The sequence below is a fragment of the Candoia aspera genome, chromosome 1, assembly GCF_035149785.1.
Source record: "Candoia aspera isolate rCanAsp1 chromosome 1, rCanAsp1.hap2, whole genome shotgun sequence".
NCBI lineage: Eukaryota > Metazoa > Chordata > Lepidosauria > Squamata > Boidae > Candoia > Candoia aspera.
The window spans coordinates 133,821,398-133,841,592 of NC_086153.1; the positions used below are offsets into that span (position 1 = coordinate 133,821,398).

A 20,195-nucleotide genomic window follows, 5' to 3' on the forward strand; every position below is an offset into this window, starting at 1 on the left:
GCTCTTACTGCTGCTTCGTAAAAGCGGCTGTGCGCTGAGCAAGCTGGTTTGCTCGCTGCTGCCGCTGTCAAAACCACTCTCGAGGCGGTATTCTCACGTCCGGCGCAGCCGCACACGGCCTCCCACACCCTCCCCTCCAGAGCTCAGCAGGCGTGGCGCCGTTCAGTCCCCGGCCAAGCGGCCCTAGAGGGGAAGTCTTCCCCGCCCTTGGAACGCTTGCGTCGGAACCGCCCCCTTTACCGCAAGAGCCAATGGGAGGCCAGGGCCTCTGAGGATAGATACGCCCGAATGGAAAGAGGAAGCCGGGAGTGGGTCGGAGCAGTGGGAGAACGTGGAGGGTTTGTTTCAGCTGGGCGCTGTGGTTCTTCCCTTGTGAGGGGCGTGAGCTTTTGCTGCTTTTGTGCACCTCTCTGGGACACATGGCCCTGAACAAGAGGAGAGAAGGTGAGGCGGCGGGGCGAGCTGGGGAAGCAGGCGAACAAGGACGTCGCTGTGCAGGAAGCATGGAGACCAACCGGGAGTGGGCTGGACTAATCGGCCCCTGAGTACAGTAGTGGAGTTTGCTGCGCTCGGTGGAGAAGGCTTTGTTTGTGTCTTGGGCATAGACAAGGCACCAGCGGCTAACAGGAAGAGCCTCAAGTCTCTCCTGATGTTAAGGAGTGAGAAGATCTGAAGAAGCCTATGGAAAGAGGGCATCAAATAGCGTGGATGAGAGAGTGCTATTAGGTTTGCTCATAATGCCTTTCACCTGGGTTGGTGGGCAAAGTAAGCTATAGTAGTGAAGCCAACAGGTGAAACAATAAATAAGGGTTATCTGTTTCAGCTTCACCTACAGGTAATTCACACCATGGCCAGGAGGCATGGCCAATGTGCAGTCCAGCACATCTGAGGAATGCCATACCAGGAAAGGCTGGACTCTGTTACTAAGAAGTCTCATTCCTAAGATCCCAAAATTTGGGCTAATGCCAAATGTCAACTGGGCTGGAAAAGGTCCCTGCAATTGTTAAAGAAAGTATGTTGGAAAATCTTAGCTGAGAGTTAACTGAGTGCTGAAAAATGTTTCAATGAGTGGTTGATGAAATCATGTATTATTTTTATTTTTCTAATATTGTATCACGTACTGATGAAAATTAAGGTGCGGTTAATATTTTTAACAGAGTGCCTAGGACCTTGGGGTGAATTGGCCTATATAACTGAAAAAACTAATTTGCCAGGAATGCAGTGAACCACAATTTTGAAATAGATAATGTCTACTTACAGAGATGGACCTATTATTACACAGTGAGGCAGCCTCATCCAGAGTGGGTAGGAGGGAGTGGGTAGTGACTGACCAAGGACAAGATTTTTGGGGATAAAGTGTATAGTGTCACATGGTCTCCCAGTCCCCCCTAAATTATTTTACAGTTTTCAGATATAGTAAAATAACCTATCCTATTGTCAATGTTGAAATAAGAGAACAGTGGGATTTTGTACTTGAAACTGGAAAGGTTGACAACTTATTCTTCAGGCTGCAAATGACTTGCACCAGCCCTGTGACTAAACCTGAGTAATAAAATAGAGTGGCCAGTGTACTACCTACTAATGAAGTTACATTATGCTGAAATTACACTTGTAATTCTATTGGGAAGATTTGTGTAGTAAATCTTGGAAGTTTAGAATCCTTCTGGCTGGATTCAGAGGGAAACAGCAATAAATAACAATTAGCCTAACATAGGCCAAAATGCATTCTTGACTAGTATCTATGTCTCTACTTTTTACCTTGATATGATGGGCTGGCATTCATCATATCTGCTGTCAGAATGAAACCCTAATGCGAAAGAGGCAGAAATGTCTAGGGCATTGGTCATTATTCCTGTACAAGTGAGAAGGTTGCAGAAACTATATTCTGACAGGCGCATAATGGAGTGAAGTGAGTGTGGCTGCATTTCCCTGAAACACATAAACTAAATTACCACTGGCTCTAATATCTTGGGTGGAGCCTGACCATGAATCAAACTGTTGTTAAAGCGGAGAAACTTATCCAAAGTGGGGGTTTTTTGAGGGGGAGCAAGGTTAGTTATAGCTTAATTTGCCTTAACCTCAGCTCTGTGTTAACCAGAAGGAAAGGGTAATCTGTGGTTAACCCTGCCTTCTGGCTCTCAAACCAAAAGATAGCAAGCCATAAAATATGGCTATTATAACTCCACTGCTCTTTGTTTGCTTTTGAGTACTCTACCTTGTTGATGATCAGAATGTGGTGTGAAATGAGATATATAGGAGACATGGAGCCACCCCAACCATGTTGATTCTGACCTAGCTCTTTGGGTTTTTTTCCCTAAGAGTATTCATTAAAAAAAAATAATCAGGAAACATCACCTGACTAGTCACCACAAAATCACAGCCAAGATATCTGCCCTGGAGCAATCCAGAACTTGGGATGTCTGGTGCCAGACTTTTATGTGCCATGAAAAAGCTTCTTGAGCACAGAGGGAAGATAAGAATGGCTAGATTCATACCCCAGGGCGTGCTATAAAATGCCTTGCCTGATTTTGCCTCAATGTGTTTGTGTAATTCCAACTATTGTATGAAGTGTAGGCTCAGCTAGATGGCAGCACCTAGCTGACCTTGGCTGATCTTTAAAAAGTAATCAGGGTTGGTTAGTGTTTGTATGGGAGATCATGCAAAGGAAATCCAGTGGCTTTAGGCTAGATTTGGAAGGTGAAAATAAATAAATAAATCCTGGAAGAAGGCAGTAGCCGACCTCTTCATATTATTTCCAAAGAAACTTTATGGAGATATATGTGAACACGACTAATATAATTTCTTTAAAAACCATGGTTTTAAACACTGTGACTTTGTATGTGTATGTGTGAGCCCAGCCAGAGAAGGTAGGCAATAGCTGATGGGTTGCTTGTTAGAGGAATAAGTCCTGGTTTGTAAATAATGTTAACATTATGAGTAATAAGTTTATTTGTTCAACCAGTTCTGCTTGTGGGAGCAGCTGAAGAATAGCAATTGGACAGAAGGCAGGAGCATAATGTGCATTCATAATGGGTGTGAATGCAGCCAAAACATTAGTTGTGGTTATCTATTAAATCTATTAAAAGATTTCTTGTGTCATTTAGTTACTCCAGTGAAAGAGTATCTTACATGGCAAAGAGTATCTTACATGGAGAGAGCTGGATCTTTCACTACTTAAAAATGCAGACAAGGGTTCTTCAAGTGGCTGTAAAAGAGTACAGACACTTACCATTGGAACTTCTGACTTAAAGGAACAGCTATCCTTTGGGTCAGCAAAAAACATAATTTTGGTTATCCAGATTGTTAATTCCACTCTTCCTTTATAGCTGCTCAGGCCAAATTATGTGATCCTAACTGATGGAGCTGGAAGAGAAAATTGACTAGATTACATTAAGGAAACTGACAAGGAGTGTTTGGGATTTGGAGATACTTTTCTCTCCGTTCTTTGCATGGTTTTGCAAAGCCACATCTTTTCAATGGTATAAGGAAGTGGGATATCATGCTTAAGTGTGGTAGGTAACTGGTTGGGGAGAGCAAGAGGTAGGCTGGAAGAACCATCCAGGCTTATATAAGCTAGATGTCTTTACAGGTTCATTTTGAAAAGGAGGTGGAGAGTAAAGTCCTAACTGAGACATCAGAAGCAGCAGATGCTAGCCATTCACCAGAGGAAAGGAGATGAAACCTTACACACCTGGTGCAACACCCAGAGGCAGGTGCTTTGCCCTTTTTGTTTTTTGTTTGTGGCCTTCAAGTCAGTCTTGACTCCTGGAAACTGCCTGGACATTGGCTGATCTTTTCCTGGCAACATTTTTTTCAGAAATTGTTTGCCCTTGCCTTCTTCCTAAGGCTAAGAGACAGTGACTGGCCCAAGGTCACTCAGCTGCATGGGACTAGAACTCATGGTCTCCTGCTTTCTAGCCTGGTGCCTTAACCACTAAACTGGCTCTCTCCTTGCCCTAGCTGCCATAGAACCACGTTGATTTTACAGACGAAATCTAAACAAAGTAATTGGATATGATTTGTTGCTCTAATGGGTCCTGGTCACCTTGAGAAGGAAAAGCTACTTTTAATCTGCAACACAGTGAGTAGAGACTGGTTTAATACTGGGCTGGGAACTAGGTAAATCTAGCATAATGAAATAAAAAAGGAGTATGGATTGCTGGGGCATACTGGAGCCAATTTAAACTTCAAGTGGTCTTTATTTTCTCTTGCTAGTTCTGTACATTCTATGTCATCCATCTTTTCTGCATGCTTCACACTTCTGTCTCTCAACTGCACTTTTAATTCATTTTCCAACTTAAAAAAAATCCTATGGCATTATAATTCTTGGCTCCTTTCTCCAGGGAGATTGGAACAGATTCAACTTTAATTTGTCTGAAATCAGTTCATCAAAAGTCTACACAGATCAAAAAACTCTTACACAATTGGTGTAAGTTGTGCCTTTTTTCTTTTTCATTCTAGAATTTTATTTGCTTTTACTTGAAAAGACAATAATGCATTAAGCATTAGTAAAGTCATAATTTAGAGCAGAATCTAAAGTAACAAAAGATTAAAGCACTTTGCTTGTCATCACATATTCCTTTAAACTTCATCAAATTAGGTATTGTTTATTTTTCTATCTTATGCTTTAGCTGAAAAATACTTTATTTGGATATAAAACAGAAGATCTTGGTTAGCATAAGCTTTCAATCCTAATCTGATTTTTCTTGTTAAATATATGATATAGATGATAGCTTAGTTTTTACTGTTGAGGGGTATAATAAAATATAATAGAAAAATGGAGCTATCCTATACTGGCTTTCAATTCTTATCAATTTCCAGGGGCAGTTTTCTTAATAAGTAGTAATCCAGAGATGACAAGGAAGATCTCTGATTTAAAATCATTAATACCACATTTGTTTTTACATAGCTTGTTTGTGAAAAATGTACCTGTCTGAATTTTTTATTAATATTACTACATATTTAGTTATTTCTGCCAGCATACTTTATAGCCCAGAATTTTGTATACCTGTAGATCCATTTTAAAAAAGGGAGCTATGAAGGTGCTCTCCTGGGCACTGACCATATACGGGAAAATATTTTTTATTCAAAATGTAGAAAAAATAGAGATGCAGAGCTATTTTTAAAAGAAAGAAGCTTAAACATCTTGTTATTTAAAAAAAATACTTTTAAAAAGATGTATTCGCAGGTATGTATGTGAAAATGCTCACAACCTCTCAGGTGTTCAAGGGAAGTAGTTCAGCAGTGAGTGTCATTGATATTAAAGTTAAACACTCAAATTTATGGGAGTGAAATGTTATGGAAGATCCACCCCTTTGGAGATCTGCATTGCACATCTGGATCTTTTTACTAAAGGTATTGTTCTCATTAAGAGAGAAAATAGAGAAAATGAAAATCAATGTGGGCTGATGATTCAGTGTTGGGAGTTTCATATGGAATGCCCTGTGAAACTCTGATAATGAATTGCACACATCAAGAGGTCCATCTGAAAGTAGCTGTAGCTTTTTTCTAGGTCCAATTCAAAGAGCTGTTTGAAATCCAAAATAGCTTAGGATCTGCCTTTTCTCATACATATCTATTGTAAGTACTCATGCCAAATGAGATGAGGCTGATCACTAATGAGCAGAGCTCTCCTCTTCTTTTTATTTTTTTATAAGAATTTTATTAAGTTTGAAACAAAGATAAAACTACGAAAAAGCAAAAAAACTACAAAAAGAAAAGAAAAAAACTAAAAGTGTAAAAAACAAGAAAAAAGAATTTTGAAGGTTACATAGGAGGTGACTTCTGACTTTCAACAAGAATATACAGCAGTTTCCATAATCAATTCCTTACTCTATATCAAACCAAAATCACATTATTTCTATACTTCATTCTATTAGCACATTATAAAAATGACTAAACACAATTGCTCTTTCCCCTTATATTAAAAGAAAAAGAAATATATAAACCTCCGAATCGTTCCTCCCCAAAAACATTTATTTAATTTTTTTCTTCCTACCAGTAATCTATATATTTTTGTCCACTATAATAGAAATCAAATTATAAAAACATTTTAATTGTTTACTTTTATAATTAACACTATAACAATCCTAACCCTATTAAACCTAAAACTAAGTGAATATTATATCTTACAAATCTTAAAAATTGAACAAATCTAAAAGGAATTCAGTAAATCTTAATCCAAATCATTAAAGATGAAATCATACAAGCCTTAATATCAATCAAAAAAAATTCTTAATTTTTTACCCCAATTCAAAATATACTAAAACATTTACAAATCTCCATATTACACACAAGGCATTTTTCATACAGAAAACAAACAGCCTAACTGCCCCCCTTGGAAACAGACTTCTCGGTAAAAGAAAAAAACCTCCCACAGAACAGAGCCTCTTCTTTCTCATAACATTCCATCAAAAAAACAACTGCATTGTGATTTGCAATTCAGTCTGTTCTTTTAACTTCTTCAACACCAAAATCTCGTCATCTGGCACAACAAGTGCTTCAATTTCGCTGTCAGTAGAAACATCTACTTCATTAGAATCAACTTCTTCCACAACCTCCTCAGCCAGATGAAACATTTTAAAGCTGATATTTTCTGCAATGTCCCGAATATCTTGCAGAATAGCTTGAAAGGTATCATAAAAGATCTGTTTAAACTCACAGCGAAAGTCACAACGGAACTCTGAGAAAGGCTCCTTGAAATCCTCCATGTTTCAGGCAGTAGATTATGGCGCCCCCTAGATACTGGACTGGCAGATGTAGGAGTTAATGAGTTAATAGAAGATCTCCAAAAGCTGTTGACACAGGAGAAAGTATACCAACAAGCAGCTCTCAGAGAAAGCGAGCAGAAAACTGAAGATTCAAAACAGCCAATTCAATGTGTAGGAAAATGTTAAATCCTTCAAATTCAGGGAGACAATTATTTATTTTCAATCCTCCTCAATATCCAAATGGGAAAACAAGCCAAAGCTTAAAAAGATTTTTGAAAATTAATACCAGAAATAATGACAAGCACCAAGAGAGATTCTTTCTCCTTGCTGTAGAAAGGGTATATAACTTTAAAAAATATATAAATTGGGTGATTTAGAAATGGGGTGGCTCGACCTAGTGTCCCTTAAGGCTATAGCGTGGCTTGGAAATGATGATGTCCCAGCCTCCCGGCAACTCTTACCTGATCGATACAAATGCTGTTTGCAATTCTCAGGCTGCAAGTCTCGTTCTGGATGACAGATGGGATGATTCTGAATGTTTTCTTAGTTCGTGAAAATTCTCTGGGCTTTGGGAAAAGACCTGCCCATGCCCCAGAAAACAAAACCTGCTGTCAGTTCTGTCTGCGGAGCTTGCAGACACAGCTGTTCAGTCAGCCATGTCCCCACCAGAAGTCCCTCTCATCTTCTTTTTATAATGACACCAAAATGGCATCTGCAGAGACATTTACTAAGTATTATCCTTCTGATCTTTTACATGCCCAATGAAGGCCTTTTTCATGCAGCAATTTTCAATCATTTATATTTACAGCATTTATCTTCTTGTTTGGAAGGCTTTCTGTATAAAATTCTGTCTGTTTGAACTATCTGCTTTGGTATTTTACTAGTGCATTTATAAGCTGCCAGCAATTCATCTCAATGGATAACTGTAGTTATATAAATATAGTAATAAAGTACTATCCATTGACAAGATTGTTTCTAAAGGTTCTCTTTATCAAGCATCTTTTTTGAATAGAAAAAGAAAAACAAGCAGATGTTGCTGGTTTTCCACTTTGCAATTTGGTGTACTGTGTAATTGGTTCTAATGAAAATGCAAAACAGAGGGCTAATTTTCTCTTCATGCATTCTGCACCTCCTATGATGATGTCACATTTTTTGTAATCAGTTTCTGGATATATCCTAGGTCAGCCTGTACTGCAATTTCATCTCTAAATGTGCCATTAGATATCACTATTGTATTTCTCTTCCCCCATCTTTATTTGTATTTAAGTTTTTGAACTGTTAATATAGTTGTACACTGTGCGGAGTCGCCTTGTGTGAGATAGGTGGCCATATAAAAGTGAGATATATGATTTGATCTGATCTGATCTTCAGAAAATGTGAAATGGAGTCACTGAAAATGGATTAACTGGATATTGAGGTGATGGGAAGCGGAGCTTAAAACAAGGTAGGGAACACATGCAGAGCATGGATTCAGGGATTCTTTCCATCCTGTTGTTAATAGTTCTGTTCTGGGTCACACAACCAGGAGGGAGGGCAGCTTAAGAACAGAGCTGTTGGCAGTGTTCCAAATCACTGCCTAATGGCCTCTCCCATAGGGATGCATTGTGAGAATTTTCTTTTCTCTGCTGGCTTCTCCTGCCACACCAAATTTAGTCCCATTTTTGTCAGTTTTCAGAGAGTTGTCCTGATAAGAGTCCCAGTCCTATTACATCATTTCTTTCCAACATAGCATTGGATTGGAAACAATTAAAAGGACAAGTGATAAGACAAAGCCTAGCTTTTCAAGTGCCTGAAGTAGGCTAATTGATGTTTTCATAGTTACTTTTTATTTTTTTCAAACTGTTGGGGTGTGATGAGATATAAAACACCGGACAGATTCCGAGACAGTATGTTAGGTGTTTTAATACTAGCAGAGATAATTGTAAGGCAGGAATAGTGAAAGACTACGGTTTTTGGAAGGCAAGAGCTGCAGTGGACAGCATAATGGTACATATTGGTTAAGGCACTTGTTGGATTGATTCCTGGATTTGAAGGGGCTGTAGTTTGCTTTTCTGAATTGCATTAGGTCTGTTTTAGAGTTCACACCAATGCTCATGTATGTTTCCTGCCTTAAAATAGCAGAGGCTATGCCCAGTGATTTTCAATAGGGGGAGAGGGTTCTAGATGTTGCAAAAACTGGACTGGGAGGGTACAAGAGACCCCGAGGAATGAGGTTGTCCATCCCTGCTGTAGGCCACGTTTAATGTGGTCTTATGGCAAATGCTGTTAACATCTGGTTCCTGCCTGTGAAAACAGATGATGTACTTGGCCAGTGTTCCTTTGGAATTGGAATAGTGTAATAGAGAACCTTGAGTGTATTCTTTCAGTGCAAGATGGCAATTTGTGTGTACAGTGGTGTGTATATGCTGCAGGTGGTTGATAGGAAAACTTTAGGGATCTGGAGACTGCATTTCTGGGCCATGGACAAATATGATGGAGCCTCTTTAAGCATAGAGAATGCCATCCTTGCCTTCAGTTGCTAAACTGTATTCTTACTGCTGTGTTCTCCTGCATGTGTGTTTGCGTCAGATGTTTCTTCATACTGTACAACTATATGTCCAGGTGTTTTTCTTAGAAAAGTTATAGAAGTTGTTAAACGTCCTCTCTCTTGAAAGCTGGCAGCCTTACTTTCCCTGTGATATATCTTCTTTATAGTGGAATATGCAGAAGCTTGCCTACAGGCATATCTAAATTAATAGTAATAGGCAAAAATCTCCCCATGCACATTGAATATAATTTTTCCCTACAAAAGCAGTTTAAATATGGTTGCTGTTCACAGTCGTTACTGTTCTTTCAGGTGCCTTATTCAGAATACAGTCTATGATTTAAAAGAGAGCAGAGCTACATTTTCCAGCTTTTCATTTGCCTGAAATAAAAAAAAAAATCTGAAAAGATTTTGTTTCTTTAGGAATGTAATAATTATTTTCTTTGGGGTTATAGTAGCTATCCTTATTGCACAGATATCATTTTCTTCTCAGCTTTTTCTGATAAAGATGGCATTATTGATGTTTTCTGAGTGTGGTGACTTCTGTGCATGAATCTACCTGGGGTATCAATGAACAAGTAACAACTTTGGGTATTTCACCATTAAAAAAAAATCAAGTGACAAAAGAAGACCATACTAAAGCAAAACCTTCCCATAGAGAGGGCTAAGGGGAACACAAAGCATTTGCCCAGATACATGAAATAGGTGACAGTTCATAAAACCTGTGGTTTCAAAAGGGCTTGCATGGGTCTTCAAACAAGTATGATTTTACAATAAAAATTACCTAGTTCCACATAAGTTATGCCTGCTATTCATGCCTCCAAATAGTGTTGGAAATGAAGATTTCATCTGGCGTAGATCTAGGCTCATAATGAAGCATATTTTTCCTGCCTTTAAGGTGCATCAAGGACTGGGAAAATGTCCCCCTTCAGTTGTTGGTGAACTCTAGCCCCAGAGTCCCTCACCAATGGTCATTTTTGCTAAGGGTGTGGAAGTTGTAGTCCGGTGACATCTTGAGGGCTGCTGCTTCCTCAGCCGAACTTAGCATTTCTTTTATGATTTGAAAATGTATGGCTAAGGTGGCTCAATTTTACTTTTCAGTTCAAGTATGAAATAGCTGAGGTGGCATTCTGGTGTGCTTCTTGTCTGGACTACCTTGCAAGCGCTGATATCATCTGATAAATTTTTGAAGCTAGGTAACAAAAGTTTGCAAAACTTACATGACCTAAGCATTCTTGTTGGCTAATAGGAAGGCTACATGATAATCAATAGGATTTCCTTGCCATTGTTACTAAAACATGATAAATAAAATTCTGCATAAGGCCAAATAAAATCTACAAAGTAAAAGCACGTATATACTCTTTTAATTTATTCCATACCACAAGGGCACAAGCAGAAGAGTATAGAAGTTTTGAGATACCTGCCCTGCAGCAGCCCAGAAGAAAGAGTGCCCTTATAAAGGTCCATTGATAGGTAGAAAAGTATAAAAATAAGATGCCATAACTCTCCCATGAAATGTAATTGGGATTCCACAGAAAACATGTATGTGATATAGACTGAACTGCAGCTCTAGATCCAGGAAGCATTGTGTGATCTCTGGCCTGGTCCCTGTTTAATGTACATAAATCAGCTGGGAATAGATGTTATTTTCTGGATAAGGGCCTTCTTCCAGCTGGGATTGGAAATTACCATTCAAAGTGAGGTGGAACAGCCTAGATGGAGGCTAGTTAAATTTATTCTGCTATCTAAACTCTGTTTTCTACTCTGGACTCTAACCTAAAGCCAGTGTTAACACATCTGGGAGTGTCAAATACAGTTCTGAAAAACCTAGATTGTAGTCAGTCATTTTGTTTTGCTCATTGACCAGCAAAACAAAACAAAAGGATCACAATTGATTAGAGTAAAACAAGCTGTAAAATCATATAACATTACAAGTAAAATTGTAAGTTAAAGAATTTGGGGCACAAAAATTAATATAGTGAAATATGATACAATTTATATAAGGGAACTAAATTGTTGAGAATAATAGAATAGTAAAACTATTGATTTGAAATATGTAGAACCAATTATAATACTAAAAGCTATGGAAAAGTTGTAATTAATATTATATCTTGAAAAAATGTAGTGATGTAATGTGTAAGGAAGGATAATACATAAGTGATTATGGTTTCAAAACTAAAAGTTAGAGTCCAATTATAGTGACTATATTGTTAAAATAACTCTGGGAGCTAATGAAATTAAGACAGAAATAGAATTAAATTAACAGTAAAGACAGAAAACATTAATAAAAAGTAGAAACTAAATGGATAACTGCATTTGAAATGTTTCCAAACAGAAAATATCTGGGATGTGTTTGAAGAGAAATTACAGGGTATTGTACAAACTATGGAACAGTATTTGGCTGTAATCATTAAAGTGGAATGAGATTGGTCTGACAGTAGCAACTTGAGATGGAAAGAATCAGAATGACCAAATGTTGGGTGATGAGTGGAAATAGTAATTCCTGGTGAGCATCATCATAGAGGGAGCAATTCAGTGTAACATGTTCCAGCATTTCAACTGCTCCTTCACCACATGGGCACAATCTCCATTAAAAAGGAATGTTTCGGTATCTCTCTTCAGTAACTGCTGTTGGGAGGGCATTGAATCTAGCCAAGGGCAAAACCCTTATGAATTTGAGGGTTGTTAAACTGAGGTATCTGGCTCGGTGAAGTAAATGTGCAGAGTGACTCAAAGATGTTTCTGGGTAAGACCGGCAAAGCTGATTGCAGCTCTAAGTCGATGGTACATCGTTTAAGATTGGCCAGTGCACGTTCGTAGCCCATCAGGGTGAGGCTGCCCATGAGAAACCATAAAGTTTTATTTTTCATGTATTGCTTGACACCAGAGAGACTGGAAACTGTTAGTTATAATTAAAGGGGCCAAGCTAGCTGGAAAGAAAATAAGCTGAAGTCAGTAGGAAAGGATGTGAATCCAGGTGGAAGTTTCCATTTTGAGTTGGCCTGCTTCACGGCGAAGCACCACATTTGGAACACAGGGTACTTGGAAGATAGATCTCAAGAACTTAGATTGAACCCTTTCAAGGGGAAGAAATGACCTGTAAGGGCCCAACTGGACTCCAAAAAGGAACTGAGCTCAGATCTTGGCCAAGAAGACTTTGAGCACTGCGGGTATATGCCGGGCTCCTTTGGAGAAGAAGAAAGTTTGTAGAGCTGAAGCTATTTTCTGCACATTTAAGCTGACATAGACGGCATGGGATGTGCAGTTGCCCGTGGCAAGGAAAACAATCCCTAGGTATTTGAAGGTCTTAACTTGTTCTATTAAATGGTTGTTTAGCCACCAGACATGTAACTCAAGGCCTAAATTGTATAATGTCAAGTGGCTTGAAGTTATTACTGTATATGAGCCAAGTGTTGCCCCAAATAGAAGTTGTACCAGAGTCTTTGCCTGAAAGAGTTTGATGGCAGCAAGCTGAAAACAGTTTTCTTGCAGGTGATGCAATTGCAAAACAGCTAAGATACTATTTTGTGCAAGATTGGCGATGCAGGTTACATGGGCAGCTCTCCTCGCATTGGCTTTAAATACAACCACAAATTATTTATTTAAAGGTGTTCTCTAGTTCAGTTGCTGATCGTGCACTTGTGGGCTGTTGTCTTTTAGGTCAGACTATTATCTTGAGTTTTTTGGTAACTGATTATCAATAGTTCCTCTTAGCAGTGTTGAGTCAGACCAGTAATAGTTCTTTGGACCCTGCCATGTCAGGGTTAGAATAATGGTATCATCTGCATATAGAAGAAGTGGGAAATGCCTATTTGCCAATTTAGGGCCATGAATGTGTGTGGTTTTTAATTGGTGGATTAAATAATTAATAGATGGGAGACCTATTTGATGGTATCTGCCCTGTAAGGATGATCCATCATGCAGTTTAACTACTGTATGAGCAATGGAAGGAGTTTATCAATTGTTGACTTACTCATCTTGGGCCATAATAAACTGTGTGATACTGAATGAATAGCTGCCTTGAAATCAATAAAGTCAGTGATCAGGATTGAATCAGCATTGTCTAAAACAGCTTGCTCTTCCTCTGGGATGAATCTTTGAATCAAGAAGAGGAACACATAAAATGTTGTGCTTGTTTTTTTTTAGAACTATTTTTAATTGATTTTGAACCAATTCCAGTAATAACAGTGAATAACAAAGCAACAAATTTCATTTAATTAATTATTGAAAAGGGGATGTGTGTGTGTGTGTGTGTGTATGTATATATATTTTCAATCCCTTGCTAGAACCTTTCATCATAGCACTAATAAAATGCCATGTCTGCTAATCAATAACTTTTCTCTAGGTCCAAGTCCTCTTTGGTCAATTGTCCCCATATTTATCATCAGTGGGTACATTTCATAATGAATAGTTTTCTTTGGAGCAACTTTAGTTCCCAGAACCAAATCATAGAAAGATTGGCTGGCTCTTTAATGGGCATATGTAGAGGAAAATTCACAACTCACCCATGAGCACAAATTGACAACCAGCATTAGGTTACTTTTAATGAAATTGTAAGTAAAGTTTGTTAGATTGCATTTCTTTCAGGAGCTCCAAGTGACACACTGTATATAGTGCTCCCTTTTCCAATTTTTCATTTCCTAAGAAAAAGAGATTGACTGGCTCCAGGTCACCCGGTAAACTTCCATAGTTCAGGTGAATTTGAACCTGGACCTTCCTGGTCTTAGTCCAATACTTTTGTAGTCTGTAAAGTAACCTTCCGCAGTTGAGGTCCTCCAAGTGTGTCGAAACTGATATCTATAGGCTTAGTTGTCTTAGGAGGTTAGTGAAAGGTGTCATGGGGCCTGTTCTGATCAGCAGAGATCCTGTATCCTGCTGGTACCCAAGCTGTTTGAACAAAAGGACCCCTTTTTTATGCTAAGAAATTTGGCAGAACCCACAGGACAGTAGTTCTATGTTTAGGGGCTGTTGACGGAAATATAATGTGACAAAAAGCTAATATGTATTCATAATCATGAATAATGCTTGGGTTTGTATTTTATTAATCACAGCAGCATATGCATACAACTTAAAAAATAGGGATATATACAGTTCCTAAACATATGCATATACATACACATACACATACAGAAATGCTCCTGTTTGGGGAGGAAACCCTTTGACAATCAGCTAAAAGAGTCCAAAAAGATGGTGACAAGACATCCCCTTCTGTTCAATTTTCCCTAGCCACAGCCTTAATAATAATAAGAAAGGTATGTACAGTAAAAGGATTCAAAACTAGAAAGATTTGTTTTGTGTCCCGCCCCTCCCCCCCAAGGTTTTGGATGAGGAAACCATTTCTTTGCATGCTTGCAGAATCTCTGGTCCTTTGTAATAGTTCCACTGTCACCCCCACCCCCAACAGCTCGGGAGCCACCGCTGTCCTCTGTTTCTACCAGATGTCACTGTTTCCCAAATCTTGCTATGTCAGCTCTTTCTTTTGTGGGCTCTCCCACTTGAAAATGACGGCTCCTTGCTTAAAGAAGGCTTTTGAGACAGGAAGCTTGAGTATCTAAGCTTTATCTTGCATTATTGAGAATATAACGTATTTATTTTATTGTAATCTTTTTAGTGTTCAGAAAGAAAGTCCTGGAAAAACTCTTTCCTGCTCCTGTATCTCCCGATGTAGTTTCTTCAAGCGTAGAGAGCACTGCTGTTCTGAAGGGTGCAATTTCAACTCAGGAAGAGCCGAAGAATGTGGCAATTTTGGAAGGAGATTCCAATGTGCAAGGTAATGTGTGCATGTGGGGGGCGTGTATATAAATATAATAAATATAAATGCATGCTTATGCTAATCCTCAGCATCTCTAGGAGCTGGCGAAACTCCTGCCTAAAAACTGGGACAGATTTGCCTAATCAATAGTAGGTTCCACATATTAATCAAAGGAACAGTTTCTTTTAATCACTGTTTGTTGACTTAGCCACAATTGTTGGTTTCATATTTTATATTAAGATACAAGTACTGTAGTCCTCGAGTTATGACGGTAATTGGGACCATAATTATGTTCACTAAGCGATGCGGTTGTAAAGTGTGATGTCACGTGACCGCATCGCTTAGCAACAGCAATCCTGGCAGTCCCCGTAGCCATTGTTAGCCAGATCCCACCAATCAAGCCATTGGTCCCTCCCAGTTCTGAGCCTCAGTAAGATAAGCCCCCGCCGCCCTTTGCTCTGCTGTCCCTGCTGCGCCCAGATGACTTTCGCCATCTTCCTCCTGATGACGAGGCACACCCGGCCTGACCCTGTGCGGGGCAGCTGCTGACTGTGCTAGGTCTTCTTCCCAAGGCCGCTTGCAGCATTCTTCAAATTGTTTGTGCCATTCTCACAGTGCTTCAGACAGCCTTTGGAAAGCTTCTGAGGCCTTCCAAACCATTGTGGGAATGGTGTGCATTATTTGGAGAACAGTGTGAGCAGCCTCGGGAAGAAGGCCTGGCGCGGCCAGCAGTTGCCTCGCATATGGCCAAGCCGCACGTGCCTCTGCAGAGACTGCAGAGCACAGGGCAGTGGGGCCGGCTGGCCGCAGCATGGGGCTTGAGGCAGCACTCCTTAGCAGTGGCGGCACCGGCCCTAAAGTAGAGGTCTGGGGTGGTGGCAGCTGGCTGAGACTGCTGAAGGCCCTGGGCCTCTATTTCAGCCCCAGCTCTGCTGCCACTGAGGAGTGCTGCTGTGCAGGGCTGCCAAAAGGGCAGAGATGGGGGGGGAAGGCGGGGGGGAGTTGAAGCACCCTTGCAGATGTGTGGGTGGGCTGCCAGGTGTCTGAATTTTGATCACATGACGGGGGGCATTGTAACTTTGGGGACCAAGCTTAAGTATCATTTGTTCAGCGCCGCTGTAACTTCGAATGGTTTGCTGAATGAATAGTTGTTAGCAAGGACTACCTGTAATACCCAATCAGTTCCATTTTACTTTGGGATGATAACCAAATCCAATCAGTGTCAACAGTGTTGGCTTGATGCAACAGTACTTGGATCTGTGAAATGTACAGTATAGGGCACCCCAATCTGTTTTGATTCTGGGGATGCTGACAGCAAAGCCCCATGGAGAGCTTCTCTGCTGGGCTGCTGGTTGCCCAGCCTCAACTGTTCTGCCAGCCATACCACAGTACATCTGCCCAGTTTCCTGCAACTTTGGCACTGTACCGCTGAAGCTGTGAGGGGTGTTTTTACGCCCACGTCCAGTGGTCTTGATCTCAGGACATGTGTCAAGCATCAAAACTGAGGGAAGGGGCAAGCAGATGTACCAGGGTTTGCTGATAGAAGGGAATTGGGCTCCAAAAGACATTTCCCTTCTTCCAGCACCCCTTCTTCTGGCACGGATGAGTTGGCAAGAACCCTAAGCCTTTTGCTATTAAAAGGCAAATGGCTCTGACAATAAGTAGCCAGGGACTGGGGGGCGTATCTGTAGTAGCCTTAGGTATCCTCTAGCAGCAGGGCCAGCACCTGCCTCTAAACGTACTCCAGATTGAATTGCTGCAGAATGACCCTTTGGCCCAGTTTGTGCTGGCAGAAACTAAAAAACCTCTTTTGAAGTGGAGCAGACAGGTGCCATCCTGGTGGGCTGGAGACAGACTAAGGACAACATCATGCATTCGTATCCCCAACAAATAGCTGATGGGTGATCTTCATGCCACAGCAAGCAGGGTGTCTGGATGAGCCCTCAGTCTTCATAACCTGAAAAGGATGTTGGATGAACTCAAAATGGTTTGTTTGGTTTAATTTCATCCTTGCTGCAAAGATACATGCAAGACCATGGGGTGCAGTAAGGCTCTTGGCTTCAGGAGTATCAGTGTACGGGCTGTGGTTGATGATTTTTGCCCTTTATGTTGGATCTGAGTATTGAGTTACTGTATTACAAGTCATATTTTTAAAACATTATTGGTACTTCACTGAGAGAACAATGGCTATGAGCAACTAGCATTTTTAAGAAATATTAGCAAGTGCAAAACTTAACTTCAGAAGCTGCTAAAAGCATATTATCATAAATATTCAGCCAGCAGTTGCAAAACAAAAATAACCTTTGATAATTTGCCACTAAAACAGCAACACATCTGTGAGTTGTAAACTATCATCTTTAAAATTCTGATGGGTGGACGCTCGGGAATTTCTCTTTAAAATTCAGTTGAAAAGAATAGTAGATGCAGATTGGTTAAACTTATTTCACATTCAGAACAGCCATGCACTGAATTAAGATTTTTCCTGGAACGTGCTCCCTTAAGAAATCCCATCACTTATGGAAAGCGTGCATCCTGTTGGTCTGAGGTATCATTTGCAATTTTCAAATTGGATACAATGCTTGATGTTATTATTTGAGAAACATATAAGAGGCATGACACAATCAAGCATTCTAATCAAATTCACTCAAATTTATTTGAATGGTTAACACATTGGTGTCCTATACAGGTAGTCCTTGTTTAGTGACTGCCTTGTTTAGTGACTGTCCACAGTTTGCAGTTACCGTTCGCAGTTTCCGTTCTCAGTTCCTGTTCACAGTTACGACAGTGATGAAAAAGTAACTTTATGACCAGTCCTCACATTTACAACCTTTACAGGTCTGTAAAGCAAAGGAAAGCTGAAGTAAGAACATAAGCACAGTCATGGTTTCACTTAGTGACCACTTCACTTAACAACTGGATTGCCAGTCCCAGTTGTAGTTGCTACTGTATGCTCTAGGAAGTATTTTCAAAAGATATAAAATTGCACAATTCCTGACATGAACCCAAAGAATAAACAGAACTGGTAATTATGCTATATGGCCCTCCTAATATTAAAAATGCATTTTTTTTTAAAAAAAGAGGGTATATTCACAGTTTGGAATATCCTAATAAAATGGACTGTCATGCGTGTATGTATATGTGTGTGTGTGTGTGTATGTATCACTTGATATTAGGGGTTCATGTCTCTGGATTTGAAGGCAGCTGTACCGCGATCTCACAAAAAGATGCATTTAGTTTGAGGAGTTGCAGACAGGTTTACCTTTTTGCCTTAGAACTTGGAAGTGTTTCATTGCCCTGCTCGATATATCAGTCTAATACAGCTTTCCTCAACTTCAGGATGTGTTCAGCTTTGCTGCCTTGGAATCTGGGGATTTCTAGTTCCAACAGGGAATTAATTTCAGTGGGAAAATCTGATCAAAACTAAGTGAAATTAAATCCTTTGATTTAAATAGGCTGCTGTATGTTTAATTCATTGGTTATTTTTTTATGCCCCAAGCTGCTCTGTCTTTCTCAAGTACTTTGATAATTCTTTTTAACCATAAAAGCTAGTCTACTTTGGGTCAAGCTTATTCCTGATGACTTCATGGACATATCTAGGGAATTGGCAACAATATTTATGTAACCTGAAGAAGACCCAGCCACTTTGATATCAGCAACAATATCAAAGTGACTGGATCTTCTTCAGGCTATATAAAATGACGTCTTCTCTTGTCTCCTAAAGCTGTAAGGCTTATAGCAAAGTGTTTATTGAAAAGCAGCATTTAAGGAGATTGGAGAGCAAAGGAATGAACAGTCTGTAGTCCTGCAATTACGTAATTATTACTTAAGGTATGAGAACAGTGTTGGGAGTCTGTAATTGTAAAGATTGCCTATTCTAAACACCATCAGACTCATAAGCAGGATCACAAAGATATCTGATTTATTAAAGAATAGTATGAAGGATCACAAAGAAAGCTGAGAATGAAAAAAGCATGCCAAATGCAAACTAAAAAACCCTCGGTACAAATGAGATCCCTCCCCCCATAGAATCTTCCCAGGCTCACAATCCCAGGTGCTCCTAACGGCTTCTGATGGTCCGCGGGAAAAGTCCTTGAGCCGAGCACATAACCCAAACACATTCCATTGTAATGAACATAGATACAGAGCTTGGCACGAGGTTTCACAGCAGCTCCCTCCCAACAGAAACACGCGTCAGCACCATGGCATGTGAAATGTTACGATGTACAGTGCACATTGAAACAGTGGACATGACAGTAATGCACATTCAACATAGAAAAGGAGCATATTTACTATAAAATCTGAAATGTGCCCCATAATGAATAGGTAGAAGGATCATAATTTATTACTAGATAATAATTCAGAATTGGTGAGAAAGAGTAATATCTTCTTTTACATACCTTATATTAGTAATATTTCTCTAAAGTGGCAGATACATTGCTAGAATCAATAATCTGAGGTTGCAATAAACTCTTGTTTGTTTTTAATGTGGTATTTTAAATGTAATGTGGGTTCTTTCTAAATTCCTTTACTTGTGTTGATTTATAAGAACAGATGTACTTCTTTGCCAGTTCAGGAATGCTAGCAGTTTAAAGCTACCATTTGCACACACTGCCTTAACAAAATTTTGCTTGTCTTGTATTAAAAATGTCTGTGATTTTAAGGACTGAGTGTTGGAGATACATTGGCAAGCAAAGCAAATATTGTCTATACATATTCATGAGACACTCTTTGGCAGTGCAATATTGGAATAAACAACTTCTGCAGACTGATTAAACAATTCATTTTAGCAGTTAATTACTGTGGCAAGAAGGAGCAACAGACTGTAATTATTACTTTGCACAGTAGAATATGACATTTTAAATGCCTTTCCATCAAGAATTTGTCTTCTGTTGGATGATTATGTTAACATGACATAACTATCAATATGACTGTTGATTATTCATTATCTTCTGAAGCCATAATTTTATGGTTTGGATCAATGAACTGCTGCTTTTAACTTTCAGTTTCTGTTGCGTAGATCTTCCTAAGCATTGTCAGATGATAATCTAGGCAAAATCTCTTGAGTCAGTAAGGGATGGGGGAGTAGAGCTACTTGATTCTCATTTATACATAGGTTTAACAATTTCTACACTATGTGCCATGAGAAATTAGCAAAGGCATTTTCTCCTGGAAGTAAGCCTTAGTTCAATAGTATTTATTCTGAGGTATA

General features: G+C 39.5%; 1 protein-coding gene across 1 annotated transcript in view; it reads left to right on the forward strand.

Annotated features, from left to right (window-relative positions):
- The first annotated feature begins 340 nt into the window (after positions 1-340).
- ERICH1 (glutamate rich 1) overlaps positions 341-20,195 on the forward strand; it is an 84,512-nt gene continuing 64,657 nt past the window's right edge. The window contains exons 1-2 of the mRNA XM_063313895.1: positions 341-444; positions 14,846-15,004. Coding sequence (XP_063169965.1) covers positions 420-444; positions 14,846-15,004 — 184 coding nt within the window. The 5' untranslated portion in view covers positions 341-419. The remainder of the gene's footprint in view (positions 445-14,845; positions 15,005-20,195) is intronic.